At 43.7% G+C, this 21,219-nt stretch overlaps 1 protein-coding gene across 3 annotated transcripts in view; it reads left to right on the forward strand.

The window, feature by feature from the left end:
• Positions 1-21,219, forward strand: part of EGLN3 (egl-9 family hypoxia inducible factor 3) — a 253,852-nt gene that overhangs the window by 19,275 nt on the left and 213,358 nt on the right. For 2 of the 3 annotated variants that reach the window (XR_009539603.1, XR_009539604.1), the window contains exons 2-4: positions 2,961-3,080; positions 4,679-4,815; positions 6,581-6,654. Coding sequence is in view for 1 of the 3 variants with exons in the window: in XM_060143824.1 (XP_059999807.1) it covers positions 2,961-3,080; positions 4,679-4,815; positions 6,581-6,654; positions 7,524-7,555 (363 nt within the window). In the remaining 2 variants the exon portion in view is untranslated. Of the gene's footprint in view, positions 1-2,960; positions 3,081-4,678; positions 4,816-6,580; positions 6,655-7,523; positions 8,590-21,219 lie in introns of those variants that run through there. The other variant, XM_060143824.1, reaches the window with a different exon arrangement.

Raw genomic sequence — 21,219 nt, forward strand, 5'->3', positions numbered from 1 at the left:
GGATAGCAGCTCTGTAGAACTAACTGATCAGTTTCCGGGGTTTGTTTCTGCCCCGTGCATGATTTGGCATAGAAACGCATGATGTTATTGAAGTGAGCCTTGCTTCTCAGCACATCCTTAGCCTCCTGGTTTTAGACTGTGTCAAAACCCAACAGATACTGGGAATGTGCCCAAGCCAAGACCCATCTCCTGTGGCTCTTGTCCAGAAAACACTGATAAAGTTGGCCTGTGTAGTTTCAACAGGCCCACTGAGGCTCACAATGATTTGCTTGCATTGTTTTAAACTTGATGCTATGGTTTCAGGAACCAGGAGAGAAGGTGAAGATTCACTCTGGCCAGAAAAATTCTCTCTATTTCTCTCCCTTAAGCAATCTGATACTTTGCTGACACTTAGGAGTTCTGTCCTAATGATAAGTCCCCTGGAATGTGCTAGCTCCTTCTCTACGGGTGGGTTTTATAGATGCAGCAGTACATACAAAAGGATGTACTTTTTTGAGTTTGTATCTCTGTTTATCAGTATTTGCTCTAAGCTGAGTCCTGAGGCAGTTAAGCACTTCCGAATGCCCTGAAGAAGTCTGTTGCTGCTTCTGGGGTTGATGCTTAGATAGAGTCTGAGATCTTCTTGGACCATCGGAGGCTGGGTAACCCAAGCCATTTTTTACAGGAAAGAAACCAAGCCTGGGATCACATGATTAGTTGCAGCGTAAATTAGATGGCAGACATCCAGACCACTGACCTTTTCCTTAGAGTAAAGCTGTTTAAGAATATAAGATTATGTAGCATTTTTTTTGAATTGTATTTTATTTATTTTTTATACAGCAGGTTCTTATTAGTTATCTATTTTATGCATTTTAGTGTATACATGTCAATCCCAATCTCCCAATTCATCCCACCACCACCACCTCCCCCCGCCACTTTCCCCCCTTGGTGCCCATACGTTTGTTCTCTACATCTGTGTCTCTGTTTCTGCCCGATTATGTAGCACTGATGGAGTACTTTTTCTTCTTTTCAGAGCTTCACAGTGGGGAGAGGCTGAGTTGGTAGGGAATTCAGCCTATAATTGTTTGTGGCTTAAGTGACTTTCATTATTGGCTCAGTGGTGGCTCTTATAATCCTAATAGCTGCTTCCAGGGATGGGTAATTCCCTAGTCATTATAGGTGACTTCATTTATCTCTTCTTCCCCAGCTAGACTCATCATTTCTGTCTGCTACCAATCACCTTTCCCCAAGCCATCCTTTGCTTGGTGGTACCAACATTTGTTAAATCTCGATTGGAGTAGCCTCAGAATTCCACCTCTGAAAGATGTTCAAGCTCACAGCCTAACTTCAGCTCTAAGATGACATTGCATTGACATTTTAGACATTCAAAGGCAGGATATGGGGATTGCTAGCTGCATAGGGATATAATGCTTGAGAGATATGGTGATTTAAGCCTTAAGATCCACGTAAAGCCAAGTTACTATTCAGCCTTATTTTTGTTCTAGTATGCAAGAAGCCTTTCAAGTACATGCCTAGCTCATGTCTTCATGTTACCACTGGGAGTGACTTGGCACCCATGGTTTTGAAGCTGATTCATTGAGCCACTAGTGTTATTAGTTTGGACTCTACCTGACTGGTTATTTTACCAGTGAAACAGTCTTGCCATTTATGAAGGAAAATGTGAACTGGATCGCTACATGTATGTTTGAAGATATGCTTTAAAATGACAAAAATCTCTATTGATCTAGGCAGAAAGTAAACTTACTGTTTAGAGGAAAGAGCTGTTTGCTATTCATTCATTTATCAAATTTTAAAACAAAACAAAACACAAAAAGGGAATTCCCTGGCGGTCCAGTGGTTAGGACTCGCGCTGTCGCTGCTGAGGGCCTGGGTTCAATCCCTGGTTGGGGAATTAAGATCCCACAAGCCCCGCGTTACTCCCCTCCCCTCCAAGAAAAAAATCAAATTTAATCAGATACCTTCTGTGCGTCAGGAACTGTTCTAGACACTAAGAATACATCAGCAAACAAAACAGAAAAAAATCCTTTTTCTCATCTTGTGTTGACAATATCTTCCCTGCATGTATCTCATCCCTACAAAGATATTTTAGAAATAAGGCAGTGTCCTGTGAAAAGAACTGGCTTTTTACACTTTGTCTAATTTTTTCTACTCTTTGCTATAAATTTTCCAGGGAACAATTAGAGATTTGTTACCCTCTTCATAGTAATTCCCTAATAGTAATTGTTAGTAGGATTTTTAGTTTGGCTTCCTGCTTTATTTCTCCACCTGACTGATACAGGTAGCGCCTGGGCAAAAGGAAGAGAATTTCAGGTTATCATTTAATTTGATAATTGTTAGGAGGAAGAAGACAAGCATTGAAAAATGCATTAAGATGTGTCTGTGGCTTTTTCTGTGAACTGGATCTGACTATCATCTATGCTGACAAGTCGGGACACAGCTTCCATTGACCCTCCCCTCTTCTTTCTATCCTAAGCATTTTATTGTACAAGCCTAACCTTTTTCTCCTTCGTCATTGGTTCCTGTCTCTTTGTAAATGCAAGTATCTTTAGCCATTGATTCAGTGATTCAGGGGCACTTGTCAATAATGCATAATCCCTAAACTCCAAACCTAGTGATTATGATTTTGTGGCTCTAGGGTGGGAACCCAGAACCTGCTTTTTCAAAAAGAAAGATTGAAGAAAGGCGGGGCATCCTAATGACAACCATAGATACTGTCCAAAATGTTCTAGAATTGTGGGAATATTGTTGAACTACTTTCCACTGGGCTGAGCCATAAGGTATAACTTGGCCGTTAATCACATACGCTGAAGGGTCCAAATTCATGTACTGTACGTGAAGTGAAGAAGCCAACAGTCAACTATGTCATGTGGCACCCAAGGAGACTGTGTTACTCAGCTGTTCACTGGTGGGAGAAGATTGGTTCAGCTTTGTTAACCAGCTTCCCTGGGATTTCTCCATAGGCGATGGTGGCTTGCTACCCAGGAAATGGAACAGGTTATGTTCGACATGTGGACAACCCCAGCGGTGACGGCCGCTGCATCACCTGCATCTACTATCTGAACAAGAACTGGGATGCCAAGGTACTTGAAATAATGGGAGTAGAGTGAGGGGTTAGGAACTATAGCAAAAGAATTCAGATGACTTAGAGGAAAGTTTGCAGTTCATAATCCCCACTGATGAATCCTTTCTATTTCATATTTTTTCTTTTTTCCTCTTACGGTGTTAGTACTAAAGTGGATGAGATGAAAATAATAGATATGAAGTTAATTTGATGGGAGTGGGTAGGTAGGGCCATTATTAGGTTATAGGTTATAATTTGATGGTTGATGAAGAGAAAATAATTTATAATTTTAGGAATGGGGAATCAATTTCTTTAGTCTAATCCAGGGCTGATAGGATTCTTGAGTCTCAATGTGGAATAAGATACATACTTTTCCCTGCCAGGAGCAACACTGAGAGAATTTCACAAAAATAGAACTGTAGGATATTAAACTATCCCCAAGTGAGGTTTCCCACACAGTCCTCCCTCTTGGAGTAAAATGTCTCCCTGGTGGCCTCTTGCCATGGTTTACTATGGTTTATGAATGCCAAAGGTTTCATGGCTTATTTTTATATTTTTGAACATATATATAGATAGAGATATGAAGTCTGGTTCCACACTGACAAACATTTGTCTGGAATATGTATGCTTTCTGAAAGCTAGGGATGATTTAGGAGTCTGAGAAGTTGGAGAACTTTTCAGGCTTATTTGGCTTTTGAACCTTCTGCATCTCCTTTCACTAATCATTAGGCCAGATACTTGCTGTCATAAAGCAAGGATATTTTATCTGGGGTCAGAAAAACTAAAGCTGGGAAACCAGTGAATTAGTGACAAGGTTTGTGTCGGCTCCCTATTGGTAACGTGACTGAAATATATCCCTTAGTTGTCCTTTAAAATCTTGAAAGGTAGTGTTATAGGCAAGACGGTAAAGTTGTCAGATCAGTGATGATAAATTACAAAGTACGAAATCATGCAAAAAATAGTTGAGTGCCTGCTAGTGCCGGGCATTGTGCTGTGAGGAAACGTCGACCTGTGAGGTCTGAATTCTACCTTGACGTGGTTATCCTAGTAGGACAGCTTGGGTGTACATGTAAAAAAAAGTAATTCAAGGAAGAGAGTGATATATGTCATGAAAGATAAGGTCTTCTGAGAGTTCAGAAAAAAGAGCATGTAACTTTCAACTGATGAAATCGGATAGGAGATAGGGGAGCTCAAAAGAAAGCTGTAAATTCTAATTGAAAGGGAGGTTATTGTGTGGTCCCTATCCTAGGGAGCTGTTAATATTAGACTGAACTCTATGAAATTGCTGGGGGGAGGGGCAGGAGGGGGTTATAGGTCAGAAACAGTCGAATATTGGCAATTCTGTATGATTTGACCTAGTAGTACTCCATGTTGTATCCATGGACTCCGCGATTATGAGGGTGGGAAGGCTTCATTTGGTGGGAAGTGAATAAGGAGGTATGTCTAGCCAAATTTGAAATAACATTTAATACAAAGGATGAGGCTGAAGTAAAAATTTGGGAGCAACATACGCTTGGAGTGGCGGCTGGAAGATGGCTTTGTTTCTAGATGAGGCTGACGTATCATTGATAATGAACTATGTGTGAGGAAATAATCTCCCTTCTTTGTGGCCCTCAGCTACATGGTGGGGTCCTGCGGATATTTCCAGAAGGGAAATCGTTCATAGCGGATGTGGAGCCCATTTTTGACAGACTCTTGTTCTTCTGGTCAGACCGCAGGAACCCACATGAAGTCCAGCCTTCCTATGCAACCAGGTAACGGCCAGGGCCACGATTCCTCTTGAGAAGCTCCGTGTACAAACGCCCAGAGAATTCTCTAAACTTGTGTTCTATGCAGATGAGGGACCAACCACCCCCCAAAGCTCATAGCAAACCTGTTTGAAGTCAATAAAAATTAAAGGAGAAATTTGGAGTTCTTTAGTACACAAACCTAACATCAGTTTGAACTATTAACAAATTGTTTTCCATTAGGCGAGCATCTTGGATTCCGAATTTCCCAGAGCATTTTTCTCTTCTCTCCTTTCTTCCCCCTACCCCCTTTAAAAAAAACCCTAATGTTGAACCACCCCTGGAGAATGTTGGCTGCCACATAACAGGAATTCTGTCTGGTTAGCTCTGGATGAGTTTACAAGTTGCCAGTTGCAAGCAGAGAAAGAACCTCGAGAAGAGAAAGAGGAATTTGTAACACAACATTGTAAATCAACTCTACTCCGATACAAATTTAAAAGAAAAAAAAAAAAGAAAGAGGAATTTGTTCTGATTTCTTTTCCTTTTTACCCTTTCCTGAGCTTAAAATTAGATTGGGCTTACTATACCCATCATGTCCCAACAATTGGATTTTTCAGACTTCTTTCTTTAGATCATGCATGGGGAGATTTTCAGAGTAACTGAACAATTTACTATTGTTTACTATTAATCTGAAAACCCTTGATGTAATCTTAATTTCAGATTCTGCCTCTCATTTGCCTTTGTTTTATGGCCAAAGCTGTAAACCAGGTGGTATTGGAGCTCTGTGGGGTGCAGCCTGAATTGGAAATAGCAGTTGGGCGCAGGGAGGAGAGAGGTTGGGTAGAAAGGTAATGACTAAACCTTAACAAGACTGATTACATCAAAATCACAGGTGTTAAGAGCTTAAGGTTTATGTGGCCCCTTCCAGAAACCACAGATCTGAGCCCCACATAGAGTTGCGTATGAAATATCAAATTGGGATGTCCCCTGGGTGAGCAGGTAACTGATTCTACCAGCAAAGCCTGCTTGTGGCTTGTTTAATGTTGTACAATAATTGGACCCTGTCATTTGTGCAGAATTCCCTCGTTCTTCCTAAGTTCCTTTATGAGCAGGGTCACAGGGGAAACATTAGCACATGCTGATGGGAAGCCTTTGGAAAAAGTCAGGTGCTATAGAAATTCCATTAACTAATAATACTAATAAAATGCAACTTTTTGAAAACTCATGCATGAAATTACTCCTATTATAGTCTGTCCCATAGATGGGACGCAGTAGAAAGCTTGAGGCCATTGCATCATTGCCTCAATGTCCAAAACTAAAGAAAAAAGCCAGGAGTTTTAAGTGTCCTGTCATTTGATAAGTTATTCTTCAAAGCTTCACTCCTTTGTGCTCTCCCCATCAACTTAGATCTCTCAGTCTTTAGCAGAATGACTCCCTTCTAGCCCTTTCTGTGTAGATCATCTTAACCTGTTACATTATTTGTCAAATTTCCTTTCCTGCCTGCTAGAGCCTGAGCTCCTTGAGTAAGAGGCTGATGTATTCACATGACCATTTGAATTCCCATCGCCCAGGATAATGCCTGGAGCATACATGGAATTCCTTAAATGTTTTATTACATTTAAATAGACTTGAAACCAGAGAAGTTTATTTTAAATTAAAATTGGGATGGACCTCTGATAATAGGAAAAGTTTTAAATGTTGGCTTTACAAATGACTGTTATGTGAAATTCATAGTATTTATTTTTGGTAGTATTTTTAAACCTCTTTTCTAATATCTACTTATCTTTCACAGATATGCCATGACTGTTTGGTACTTTGATGCTGAAGAAAGGGCAGAAGCCAAAAAGAAATTCAGGAATTTAACTAGTATGTGTTTGATAATTTTCTGTGACTTTTGACCAAGTCAATCCTTGACTTTTATTCGAGATTTTTATGTATATTCTAATATACTCTGTTCAGTCTCAGCTGTATATATATGCAGGACTGCATATATATATATATGATGACAGCCTGGTGGACTTAATTCTGAAACCCTGGCCTTAGCTCTTCTGGAAAAATCAGAAAAAATGCAAAGGACATCCCCTGTGACTGTCACCGATTGTGTGACAGTGTATAATAGATGGGAAACAGTTAACTTTTGATCATTAATGTTTGTCCGTCAAACATAACGTTAAATTTTGCCCATGATTTTGGCACATTGCAAAGGAAATACAGTGGATCCCAACAACGATGGTTAATTTGTTGTATTGGCACGGGACTGTGACTCTCATTAAAAAAACTGGGCTCATGTAATATAAACTGAATATGACGTAAGGTCATTCCCGTCCCCTCCAGCCAGTATTGTAAAGCAGCGTTTCCGAAAATACATTGTATTGAAAGCCAAGTTAGTCTGCGGGAAGGTAAAATTCCTGGTCCCCAAATGTGGGAAATGTTACATACTGTATCTCTTTCTTGAAGAGTCACAGTGCTTGTGGGCATATTAATCAAGAAAAATTAATCTAAGAAATCTTAAAGATGTATGTAACATTGCCTAACCCATGATCCATTTGGACTGTCTACCTAGCAAATCCCAAAGAAAACACATTTTGCTAAGCCCTGTCAGGAGGCACTCTGCTCAACTTTGTTCTGTAAGATGGGAAGCATTTGCTGGAGGCTTTTGGGGTGACGTTTGTGACATGAAAGTCATCAGATCTGGTTCCTTACCCTCTTCATTTTCTTTTCTCTTCCCAACCCAGGGAAAACTGAACCTGCCCTCACTGAGGACTGACCCTGATCTGAAATCCGCTGGCCTCATTCATTTTAGTAACAGTTCCTGAATTCACTTTTAAGAGTTGAGATCCAAAGAAGGCCACTTCTTTAGTGACTCGGTGATGAGAACCCCCCTATTGCTTGCATCATTCACATCCCTGTCTTGCGTACGGTACTTTGTGTTTTCTTGCCAAGACTCCATCTACCTTCAGACACTCTCTTTGCCAGATGAACTCACTTGCTAACTCCAGAAATACCTGCAGACGACCTAGCTGGCCAGCGGTTTCATTGTCAGATTTGGTAATCCTGGGTATCAAAGCAAGAACCTGGAAGCACAGGCGAGGGACTGAATCTTACTTGCACTTTATGTACACTTCCTGATTTGAAAGGAGGAGGTTTGCAAAGAAGTTAGACGGTGACAGATGCCACAGAGAGGCATCACTGAAGCCTTAACAGCAGGAAACAGAAATTTGTGTCATCTGAACAATTTCCAGATGTTTTTAATCCAGGGCTGTTGGGGTTTCTGGAGGATTATCACAACCTAATGACGTTATTACCTCTAGAAAGGGCTGCTGTCATAGTCATCAATTTCTAAATATCCTGTGGGTGGACACTCCTTTTTCCTGGTCCTGCAAACTGGACTTGCTGCCTCTGCCCCATTTTGCTGAAAATATGACTTTCTGATCAAAGATGACAACACCATTTATTTTCTATTTTCACTTCTGACTTAGAGAACCTAATTCATTCATTGTTCTGGTTGCTTTGTTGAAATGAAATCTGAATTTAAATCAAGGGGAAAAAATCTTCCTGGTAGTTTAGAGCCAACAGCCTCTGATAATGGTGTCAAAAGACCTGGGTCTACTGATATACAATAAACGTGTGCATCTTGAATGATTTAAGATTGGAGATGGAGTTGGAAATGTGGGCATTCCTGTTTTTCAGTTTTCCTTTCTAATGAGCTCACCTTTCTTCTTTAACAAAATAAGAAAATCACAAAAACTAGGGCACTGTATTTTAAAAAGGAAATGGAAATAAAACAAAAAATCCTGAAAAGCTGCTTGAGTTCTTCCACATTTTCTGACCCTAGTAGCCTCTTTTCAACAGATTTGACTTCAGATCCACTGTGGTTGGCAGTGTGGCCAGAATCATGGAATTTGCTAGAACTGTGGGAAGCTCTGCTCCTACAGTAAGCCCAGATTCCGCTGCCTCAAGAACTCTCTATTGAGCTCCTGTTTTATGCAAGTTACTTTTCTTAGTTTTCAACTCCATTTTCATATTTTTTAAATCCCTGTAATTTCTTGTTTGAAAATCCCATGAACATTAAGGGGCCAGAAATATTTTCTTTGGTCACTGACAGATACATAGACTTTCCAGGAAAGAAGCATATTTGTGTGTGTGTGTGTCTGGTTTGGAAAATTTCCAGATAAGACTTGTCTTCATTCTCACGACTGCTCTGTTTTTTTCCTGTAGTAGTCATCACCTCCTAATTTACTGTGTAATTGACTTATTTATTATGTTCATTGTCTGGTATCCTTCCTCTAGAGTGTAAGCACAATGAAGACAGGGATTTTTGTATGTTTTTAATCAATGGAATGTATTCCCAGCACCTAAAATAGTGCCTGGCACATAGTAAGGGGCTCAGTAAATACTTGTTGAATAAACTCACTCTCCTGCTGTAGCATTTTTTTTTTTTTTTTGCGGTACGCAGGCCTCTCACTGTTGTGGCCTTTCCCGTTGCGGAGCACAGGCTCCGGACGCACAGGCTCAGCGGCCATGGCTCACGGGCCTAGCTGCTCCGCGGCATGTGGGATCTTCCCGGACCGGGGCACGAACCCGTGTCCCCTGCATCGGCAGATGGACTCTCAACCACTGCACCACCAGGGAAGCCCCATTTTTTTGTTTCTAAATTTATTTATTTTATTTATTTTGTTTTGGCTGCGTTAGGTCTCTGTTGCTGCGCGCGGGCTTTTCTCTAGTGGCGGCAGGCGGGGGCTGTTCTTTGTTGCAGTGCGAGGGCTTCTCATTGCAGTGGCTTCTCTTGTTGCGGAGCACGGGCTCTAGGCACCCGGGCTTCAGTAGTTGTGGCACATGGGCTCAGTAGTTGTGGCGCACGGGCTTAGTTGCTTTGCGGCGTATAGGATCTTCCCGGACCAGGGCTCGAACCCGTGTCCCCTGCATTGGCAGGCGGACTGCCAACCGCTGCACCACCAGAGAAGCCCCTGTCGTCACGTTTTAATGGTTTGATTCATTTCCTCCTTCTTGGGCAGGAAGGGCTCGCTAGAAGTTTTGCACATACGTCTTTCTCTTATTTTTGACCTGTAAATTTAGGCTAAGAAAACTAGAAAGCTTTGGTCACAGTGTCCTCTCCTATCTGTTTGCCTCTTTGAAGAGCTCATTGACCACAATGAATCTGAAGATTGAACCAAGAGGATTCTGCCCTCTGTGTCCAGGGACCGTGGGAGTAACATAACAGTAGCTTCGTATAGGACAGACTACATTCCTCCTTCAGAAAAATTTCAAAACACTTCAGCAAGAGAGAATGGAAGAAGGTTATTTATTAGGGATTTTATATTCCCTAAAATGGTAGCTAAGTTTTTTTCATGATTACTAATGTCATGAGAATGATAATGATGATATTCTGAAGGAGTATCATGTTGTTCCAATAGTATGTCTTGTATCTTTCATTTTAGTCAATATTTTGACTTGCCAGAAGATCAGACCTCGTAGGCCTTGCTTATTCCTTCCAGACAAAGGTCCTATAACCTAATAAACTATATATCAAATCAATTTTTAATGCACTGATTCTTTTCATGGCTGAATTTGAGTACTGAAAAATACAACTAATAGTGACTGCTTTTTGCTCCTCTCTGTGACAGCACACTTAGGGGACGACTTAGCCCTGATGAAGAAACATTATTTAGCAAATAATCGAATCAATTTCTTTTATATTCCTGGCAATGACATGTTAAGAGCCTACCTCAGTGTTACGTCACCTACATAGTGCAGAGTCCTTGGCAGGAGATTAAATTTTGAACCAAAGATCCAATTTCATGGAAATAAAAAGTGTTACCTAAGTGCATTAAATAGGTCTTCAGTAGAGTAGTTAATACCGATTAAATGCTGGGCTGTCTGGATCATGAATTATCCATTCAGATATGATTTGGGTTTTCTCCTTTAAATCAGGTTTTTTAGAGGCTGGGTCATCCTAATTTCTTTTGGCCCTACGGTCTTGAAATTTCCTGTGATTTAGGAAGCAGTGATGGGAAATGCCATGCTGGGTCAGCAGTTTATATAAAATAGGGGTTTGGACATGTCAGGTACTTTTATATTTGATCAACTATGAGGACAAGCCCAAGGAATGTACTTGGTAAAGTTATTTTAAATAAAAGTAATACAAAATTGACTTAGCTTCAGTCTTGACTCTTTTGAATGGCATGAAAAGAATACTGGTTAGCCAGGTGGTTAGAGACTATTGTCAAAACAGAATGGAAATAAATAGTTCTTTTCAAGATGAAGCTGGTTATAGTTGAACTCTTGGCTAATATATGCTGGTTTATGTTTAAGACCCAGTCTGGCTTCAGATTGACTCTACTCCCATCCAAAAGTGATTTTTTAATATGTTGCTATCTTTCCTTGTTGATAGGTTAGATCCTTTGAGATCCTGGACTTACTGTGGCTTATCTTCTCTTTACATTTGCAAGGCCAAGGTCAGAGGTTCGTGTCCTGATGTAGTGCAGTCGGTAAGATGACTCTGCATACTCAGAGAACAGCTCCATGCCAGGCTTGTGCTACGTGCCCTCACATGTTTATTCCTTGCAGCTTTGAGACAGCTCTTCCTCTCTTCAGATGAGGAAACGGACTCAGAGCAACTAGATGGCTTGTCAGACATTACATCGTGAAGGAGTAGCACACTCAAGACTTCCAGCTCCTCAGTATTTGCTGTCTTTGCTCTCTCCTTCCTGCAGAGGAGATGCCAGACAAAAGCAGGAATGAGTCGAGTTGGAAGAGGGGAATCTTTGAGTGCTTGCCGCCTGATGTCTTTACATGAGGTTTGGGTTATCAACAAGGGTCTCATGCCCAGTATCCTAAAGGAATGTCAGTTATTCAGTAGAAACCACATGAGCAGAAAACATCAATGTCATAGTTGAATACTCCCTTGTCTTTGCAATGGGATCTTTGCTGCATGCCTCCCAGGATCGTGGAGGAAGTGTGGGCGACATTGGCCTCCCGGCTAACCCTGGGCAGGAGCTGTATGGAGCGTGCCATTCCCCATAGAGCAGAGTTGAGCATTGTGGACCACCTGGAAGAAAAACAGATTGGGACTTCCTGGGTGTGGTTTGGGGGCCTCCCAGCAGGCCACAGTGCATGGGGACATTTGGACAGCGTCCAAGCTGCTGCCCTCATGTCCCTATGTTGATGCCCTCTGAGGGGAGGAAAGAAAACTTTTTTCTTTTTCATACACCTAACTTTCCAGTTTGGGCTTCAGGCAGAGATGACGGTGTGGTTCTATTACTGACAGTTCTCCATCTGATACGTGGAAACCAAGAGAGGAGGCCAGGCAAGGCTCTGTCATCTTAGGGAATTCTTGTCATCACCTCTAAGTGACACTGAGTGGAGATTTTGAAACATTTTTCATTCTCCAAAGCACTTGGACAGTCTCTAATCATTTTAGGGTGGCTTGTAGAAGGATGTCATTTTAATTTCTTGAAACACACAGCTCTTTTGCTTATTTAAATACTCTGGAAGACTATGAATGTTGAAAAAGCACCAGATTTCTTTCTTTTTTGTTGTTTTTTTTTTTTTTTTTTTTTGCAGTACGCGGGCCCCTCACTGTTGTGGCCTCTCCCGTTGCGGAGCACAGGCTCCGGACGCGCAGGCTCGGCGGCCATGGCTCACGGGCCCAGCCGCTCCGCGGCACGTGGGATCTTCCCGGACCGGGGCACGAACCCGCGTCCCCTGCATCGGCAGGCGGACGCTCAACCACTGCGCCACCAGGGAAGCCCAGATTTCTTTCTTGAATTCTGTTCGTTTGACCTTTGATAAACTTAGTACTTAGAAAAGTCAGCTTTTTTGGAAGAAGTTGCTGCTCGTGCTCCGAAGTGCTGAGATTTTTCAGAAATTTTATAAGACCATTCTGCAATTCTTTTTTTAAGGTTAGAGAAACATCTCAGATAGGGAATGGCAGTTGTGTTTTATTGTCACAATTTTGCATACAGATTTAAGATCAGTTGTGGAACAAAATTCATTGTTTACATTGGGTCATTAAAAATTCATTCAACAGGTAGTCTCTGTCTTGTGCCTATTTCTTGAAGGAAAAACGGCATATCCTTTATGACGGATGCAGGCGGATCCGTCATAAGGTAGAAGATTTGGGACTTCATTTATCATTTGTAATGGCAGTTAAATGGGAATGGGGTCTGGGTGTGGTAGGCCTGTCTTGAAGAGAGCTTTGGGAGCAGCCCAAATTCATGGCAGATCTCAAGATAAGCTATTGAGGGTGGGGTGGGGGTTTGGTCGGGGGTGGGTTCCTAGCGGCCAAGGGCTGGCTGCTTGCTGCCAGCTTCCTTCATCCTCAACCCAGTTTAAGCATTTGCTAACTCTCTGGATTTTGAAAAATTCACTGGGACAGGGTTACCTGCCAGAAAAATGCTGAGAAGTAGGAATTCCCCTAGAGTGTTTTCCAAAGACCTATTATTTTTCTGAAAAGGTAACAAATGCACATGCGGGTGGGGACGGAAAGCAAACAGTTTGAAAAAGGTATAGAGGGAAAAAAAATGTCTCTCTCCACCAGAATCAGCGCTGGAGGGTGACGCCTGTCCTGGAAGGTCAGCACCTCCTGAAGAGCCCTCCTCCCGCAGGATTGGCACGTTTGCTTGGTCATTTCCTCCTATTTTTATGCTTATTCATCCTGTGGCCTATGTTCTCCTTGACATGCAGATTTTTTTTTCCATCCTCCTGTGGGAAGAGATAACATTTTCAGGACTTAATTCTCATCTGATAAATTTTATTTTTAACCAACCTCTACATCCTTTCTTCTTTGCTTCTTATTTTCATGGGCCCCCTGCACTTCTTGGCCTTTTCTGGCTTTCTCAGAAGGTGGGAGCAAAATGTCTGGGTACAATGTATTGCACCAAAGTTTTTTGGCTTAGCTACCAATGTCAGGGAAACTTTTCCTCGGCACAGGTTCTGTTTTCAACTGGACAATCCACTTTTACCTCCTGCTTCCTCTCTGGGCTGTCTGTCTGTAGATTTCCTTTTGTCAGTAAATTAATATGATCTTGATGAAGGAAACATGCTTTAAAAACAAGACAGGGCTTCCCTGGTGGCGCAGTGGTAAGAATCTGCCTGCCAATGCAGGGGACACGGGTTTGAGCCCTGGTCTGGGAGGATCCCACATGCCGTGGAGCAGCTAAGCCCATGCGCCACAACTACTGAGCCTGCTCTCTAGAGCCCGCGAGGCACAACTACTGAAGCCCATGTGCCACAACTACTGAAGCCCGGGCGCCTAGAGCCCGCGTACCACAACTGTTGGGGCCTGTGAGCCTAGAGCCCGTGCTCCGCAACAGGAGAGGCCACCGCGATGAGAAGCCCGTGCACCACAACGAAGAGTAGCCCCCGCTCGCCGCAACTAGAGAAAGCCCGCGCGGAGCAACGGAGACCCAACGCAGCCAAAAATAAATAATAAAATAAATAAATTTATAAAAAAGAAAAAAAAACAAGACAGCTGTGACTTGCAGTGATTAGCGTGGAGTCTCCCATCGGCAGTGGCCTTGCAGCCACCTAAGGCTTCCACAGTGTGATAAAGCCATGACTTGACAGGGTGATTCTTGGATTGAGATGAATGAAAGCAGCTAGCGTCCACCCGATTGAAGGGAAAGGTTTTATTTGGCTTGGTTTGTTTTTTTGTCCTGAGCCCTCTGACTGAGGCTTTCCCAGACAAGTGTGTGAGCAGTAACTGTGACCTTAGCTACGTAAGCATATATACATTCTTTTTCTTCTTTTTGACTTTTGACCCCCCCTCCCCAGATATGACTAAATATGGTTATAGCTAAAAGTGTTCCAACTAACACTAGGGGGAAGTGGAAGTTTTGAACCTGGGGAGGGCAGTGGAGTTTGCGTTCCCCAGAGAGGGTTGTGCATGGGAATGCCGTTCCAGACTTGAACTTCATGGCCTCCAACTGCATTTTGTTCTCCACAGAGCAGTTGTCTCTCAAGTATCTCTTGGCTCTGTGGTGCATTATGTATACGGTCACTATGCTTTTCCTATAACACTGTAATAGGCGCTTGGAAACAAAAGCTAAAAAAACCCCAAAAGGTCTGTGATGTAGCTTCACAGGATGAAAGACAATTATCAAAGGACTGAAGAATACTACTAATAAAATGTGACATGGAATACCAGCCAGGGTCCCAGGAAGCTATGGATGACACCTACAAATTAGGGTCATTGGAGGAGAGTTAAATAAAAGAACTTTTCACCAAGGTATGGAGCAGGTAGGGAAACCATAAGAGACAGCGCGGTACCCAACATTCCAAAGCAGGTGGTAACCACCCCAGGCACCAAGGCTTGCAGGAAGGAAACAGTAACCAGAAACAGAGAGGCTCCCTGACAGGAGCTGGGACCTTTGCTGAAGGAACCCAGCCGGCCCATGGGACCCTGCAAGAAGGGAGCCGGGGTAGTAAACATCCCACCCTCTTGCTTTTCCCTCGTCAGAACTGCTGGAGTGCACTCTTGGCTAAGCACATCTAGAAGTCACCAGTCAACTGCCCACTGACAGAGACACAGGTCAGGTCAGGCTTTTGTGGCTCAGGACAGGGCCATAACAGTAGGGAGTGTGGAGAGGTAAAGCGAAGAGATCAACACAATAGTATCTGGCGTTCTACATGATCCAGCCCCACCTCCCCCTCACAGCCTATCTCTCACTACACTAGCATTTTTCTGTTTTGCAAACAAGTCGTTTGTCTCTGCCTCAGGGCCTTTGCACTTGTTCCTTCTGCCTAGAGTGGTCTGCTCCCACCGTTTTGTGTGGATGATGGTGGGTCATTTAGATCCCGGTTCCCTAAAGAGGATCTCCACTCAGTGTTCCTCTACCTCACCTTCCAGTCATTCTATCTCATGGTCTAGTTTTATTTTTACATTTAAGAGAGTAACGGAACAGTTGTATGTTAAAATGTCAATCTTTACTGGAAGTTGTATTCTTTGCAACTGTTTAAGCTTAAGATGAAAACCAGATATCAGCTTTCAAATATGCAGGGGGTACTTATTTTTATGAATTTCGCTGGGGGTGTGTAAAAATGTTTGGACATCACTGAGAAAGCCTGAGTGTTCCCCAAGGGCCATTTGAAGGAGTGAGTTGCCCTCCTCCTCTACCGGGAGGCTGTGTGCTTGTGCTTTTTACCATGGCCACCGGCACTGTTATTTCTTTATTTACAGGGACCTACAAAATCTCCCCCACGAGCTTCAGAGGGAGATTTTCTCCCTTCTCTGATGGCCACATCCTTACTCATGCTAACTCATGTGCATATGCAGAGCAACCAAAATTTGAAGCGACTTTTTTAGCTCCACCTGCGGATTTGGTTTGCGCGCCAGACCAGGGGCGATTCCCTTGTCTTTCCTAAGGGCCCCACTCCACTCCTCTCTGGCCCCATCGAACAGGGAGTGAGGCTTGCCGAGCGAAGCCTGGATGGGAGCAATTTGAAGACTGTGCCACCCTGATAATTTACAGTGAGCGTTTAAGACATTATTTCATTTAGGGAAGGGCGTGAAGCCATTCTCAATGGCCTCCCTCCAACTCCCGTGACTCGCCCGACTCCGGCTGGCCACCGGCACACACCTGCTGGCGTCTGAAGGGCAGACCTCCCTTTTGACGAGTGGGACCTCGGCCACACAACTGTCAAGAATTTTCAGGGCCACCCCTGCTTTTGAGGACAGCCTCATCAGTTTGGTCTGGAGGCCGGGATTTTGTTCCAAGGTCTGCTGCTAAATGAGGGGCCCCATGCCCATCCTCCAGAGAGCACTCCAGCAGGAGTCTCGTGGGCGTCCAAGAACAGCCCACAAACAGGGCAAGGCTCACTGGACTAGCGCAGGAGCCATGAGAGCAGTCAGGAGTGAGGAAACTCTCTCTCTCTTCCACTCTTTCTCAGCTGAAGAGTTTCCTGACACCCTAGTTACACAACTTTCCTGCTGTGTGACTCTCCACTTACGGAACTTTCCAGCTGCTTTCAGTTTTCCAATTCCCAAGGAAAGAGTATGATTTGCAAAGCTCATCTTTTAGGGCTAGACCAGAAATCTGGACTGACTGCCCTGGGGGCAGGTGTTCACTAGGGTTATGGATGGAGGGGATGGGGTAGAATCCCTATAGGGCTGCTTATGGCTGCTTCTCTAAGAAGGGCCCTGGGCAGGGCAGGCCCCTCCAGGTCACACAGAGCCAATGTGGGCTCTTTCGGGTTTTGTGAAAAACAAGTCAATTAATTCCAGGTGACATTTAAAAGGTGAAAGCTATGTTTTACTAAAAATATACCCAAACGGTGGTAGGCTGTTGATGGGCGTCTTCACACGTGCACTCACTTGTGAAGCAGATTCTCCGTTTGCCATCCAGGCTCTGAGAGCCAGGGCTGCAGGAACCAGGGTTCAGTCAGGCCACGGAGGAGAGACCGGGCTCGGGGAGCATGGAGGAGGGGTGCAGGTGTGTCTGCTGGGTGGCCGCAGCCGGAGGCACTCCTCCTCATTTTACAACGTCCCCCAAGGGGGGGGCTCTGCCTCCTGTTTCACTTGACTCCTTGGTAAGAGGCAAGCGGTGGGTGAGTAACGGCTGACCCTGCCTGAGCACTTAGAGCTGGACAAGTTAGCTCATATCTCTAAACCCACAAAGGAGCCTGGTCTTGGGGGTGACCTAGACAAATAAAAGTCACAGTATTCTGAAGTTTCATCCTCACGGAGAATAACCACAGCACGGCCATTTCTTTTCCTATTAGATTACGTGTAGCTGCGTCTTTTAAAAAAAAGACTGTTTACTGTGGGTCCCAGTACTGTTTGCCCTGACCCTCAGCCAGGTGCTTCTCCTGCCCTCATTAGTGTGCGTGCACGTGAGGGAGCCATAAACAGGTATTTGGAGGCTGCGTTAGCCACGCCCACCATCTCTTGAAGGAGCAGCGTTCGTGACCTTTAACCACCCATAAGGGCCGAGTTCCTTCACAGCTGCTGATCGTTTTCTAAACAAACAGCCAAGCTCGGGCTTGGAGGCGCCCTTAAAGAGCAGCTCATCCTCCCTCAGAAGCTTGGCTTTCTCCCCGCTCGTCGCCAGTTCTGTCTTTCTTTCCTGCAAAACCACTGTCACCACGCTTGAGCCAGACTCCGTATCCACTGCCCACAGGGTAGGGAGTGTGGTTATACACTCGCCCAAGGTCTGGACCCACGACTAGTTCTTAATGTAGTGTTTCCAAGCTCGGAAAATGTACCGCTCTGAGATCGGGGAAGGAGTCTCTAGCTACAAAGGTGAGCCACTCGGGTTTGACATTCTTGGGTCAATGGTGTTGCTTCTGGGGTGAAAAAAGCTGCACAGATGGGCAGGGAATGCTGTCAGCCCCTTTGGGAATGAGGGTTCAGGGCACTGTGCCAGGTAAAGAGCCCCCGCAGCTGTGGGACTGGTTGAAGGAAAAGGAGGTGCAACGGACAGCAAGTAAGTTAGACGGTTACCAATTTACTACCTCTCAGCTCCATGCTACCCTTCATTGCCCTGATAATGGAGCCAGACTCTCTGCCATCCGGAGCAGTGCTAAATTTGTCAGTAGAGGGTGCTGGAGGGACATTGTAGGAGGAAAGGAGTGCCTTCCAGTTTGCAGTGTGCCCCACGGTTGCCAGCGTTAAGTGTAGGACACTGAGTGGTGCTCACCCTCTAGCAAGTTGTAATGCTGGTCCCCAGCCCGTGTGCTCTGCCTGTGACACCTGACCGCCAGCCTCATTTTGGACCAGCTTTGGCCCCGGGCATCTAGAGCTTCTCCACCTTGCAGTGGGCTGCAGCCTTGTCTCTGGAAGGAGATCTGAATCTCAGCCTAGGAAAGTTTGTTCTTTCCTTGGCTATTCTCCCTCAGTCCTAGGGTATTCTTGCTTTATTAGTGTGTGCTCCCTGTAAATAGTTCTTTATATTAACCATCCCCATATGGTTGCAAATGTTCAAATTCCTGTGTAGTTTCTGTCTCTGTCTGGACCCTATCAGAGAATTGATAGCGGGGGCTTCCCTGGTGGCGCAGGGGTTGAGAGTCCGCCTGCCGATGCAGGGGACACGGGTTCGTGCCCCGGTCCGGGAAGATCCCACGTGCCGCGGAGCGGCTGGGCCCGTGAGCCATGGCCGCTGAGCCTGCGCGTCCGGAGCCTGTGCTCCGCAACGGGAGAGGCCACAACAGTAAGAGGCCCGCGTACCGCAAAAAAAAAAAAAAAAAAAAAAAAAGCTATTGATAGCGGAAGTGGTCCCAGTAGATAGATGTCCCCCTCCCCACTCCAACCACACACACGAATAGTATTTGGGGATTTGTCTGAGCTTAAGTGCAGTGCTCAGCTCCTTGCCAGTGGGAAATGGGATGCTGGTACTGTAGCGGCAGCACAGTTAATCAAGCTATCACCTGTGATTCGTTATGATGCAATCTCAATGGAAGCAAATGCCTTGGAATCCCAAGCAACTGCCGGACTGACTGTTAATGGCAGTCATGATAACAACGATGTGGGGTGGATTATCCTGAGGGTACTAGAGTATTTACGGAGAGAAAATGACAAGGTCAGGTCCTTTAACTCTCAGCTCAAGTCATGGTCTGACTATAGAACGTCACAGAGCTTCTCTTAAGCCCTTACAAGGATTATTTCTTATAGCCACAGGGCTGATAATCGCTGAAATGTTATAGAAAATTTAATTGTGTGGGTTGTTGAATTATGATTCTTAAATTCACAGTGATGCCAAGTTTCTTATGTTAAAGTTCAGGGCATTGACTGGGAAAGAATGGGATTCTGAAACTTGGAAGAGAAACATCTTGTTAGATTCTGATAAAATAACAATCTTGAAACCCCAAGTCACCCCAGGATTCCTTTGCCAGTGGAACTATCTTGCCCTCTGGTATCTGAAGAGACTAGCCTTCCTTTGCTCGAAAACCCCATGCTAGCCTCATCTGGGGCAGATGCTTTGAAAGGGGATGCTTGTTCTCCTCAAGACGCACCAAAACCAGTCCTTGTTGCCATTAGCCCTGTAACTAGGGTCAATTCTCTGCATGCTCCAGGGATAGGGATATACTAACACCTGGGAAGAAACAACTTACACACTACACACACTGTAAGGCTTTGCTAATCTATCAGGAGAAACCTGCAGAATATATAGGAGTGGATTTTAAGGGTGTTAGACCTACTGTGGTTATGGATTTTCCTCTTCTTATATTTTTACAAGGCTTTTTGCTTTATGTACTTTGAAATTCTGGGGATAATGGACCGCTGTTTGTCACTCTTATGATTTCTGTGGATTGTAATTTTTTAAAAATAAAAACATCCCTCACTGTTGTCTCTTAGCAATTGTTTCCTTGTACGCTATTTTGTCAGATTAATACTATGCTACACATTTTCTTTTAGTTAGCATTTTCTGATATGTTTTTTTCATCCCTTTATGTTCAATCTTTTGCTGTCATTTTATTTTAGGAGTATCTCTTGTAAATAGCTCATAGCCATAGCTTTGCTTTCTCTCACACAAGGCATCTGTTACTGTCATGTGTTGGATTGACGCGTTGTTTTACCATGCTTCTTGTTTTCTGTTTGTTTTGTTCCTTGCCTGTTTTTGATCAATTTCTTGTTGCTTTTGTTCTTGTTTTTTACTCTGGTGGTTTAGAAACTAAAGTGTTTTTCTACTAGCTAACCTTAAATTTTTGATGTGTATATAAATATTTTTCTACATTCTAGAGGTAACCAGAATCTATAGCTTCCTCTTGCACAAAATAATGTTTGCATGCTTTCACTTCCTCCTTTATTCCATCTATCTCTCATATTAAGATAATCTCATAATATTTCTAGGGTTATTATTTTTCCCTGTAATAAAGAGTTTCTGGAGAATTTCTTTTTCATTTTTGTTTAATTGATTTTTTTGAATTTATTTTATTTTTTTTATACAGCAGGTTCTTATTAGTTATCCATTTTATACATATTAGTGTATATATGTCAATCCCAGTCTCCCAATTCATCCCACCACCACCCCACCCCAATGCCCCCTGCCGCTTTCCCCCCTTGGTGTCCATACATTTGTTCTCTACATCTGTGTCTCAATTTCTGCCCTGTAAACCGGTTCATCTGTACCATTTTTCTAGGTTCCACATATATGCGTTAATATACGATATTTGTTTTTCCCTTTCTGACTTATTTCAGTGACAGTCTCTAGCTCCATCCACGCCTCTACAAATGACCCAATTTTGTTCCTTTTTATGGCTGAGTAATATTCCATTGTATATATATACCACATCTTCTTTATCCATTCATCTGTCGATGGGCATTTAGGTTGCTTCCATGACCTGGCTATTGTAAATAGTGCTGCAATGAACACTGAGGTGCATGTGTCCTTTGGAATTATGGTTTTCTCTGGGTATATGCCCAGTAATGGAATTGCTGGGTCATATGGTAATTCTATTTGTAGTTTTTTAAGGAACCTCCATACTGTTCTCCAT

Source organism: Lagenorhynchus albirostris, chromosome 1, assembly GCF_949774975.1.
Source record: "Lagenorhynchus albirostris chromosome 1, mLagAlb1.1, whole genome shotgun sequence".
Classification (NCBI taxonomy): Eukaryota; Metazoa; Chordata; class Mammalia; order Artiodactyla; family Delphinidae; genus Lagenorhynchus; species Lagenorhynchus albirostris.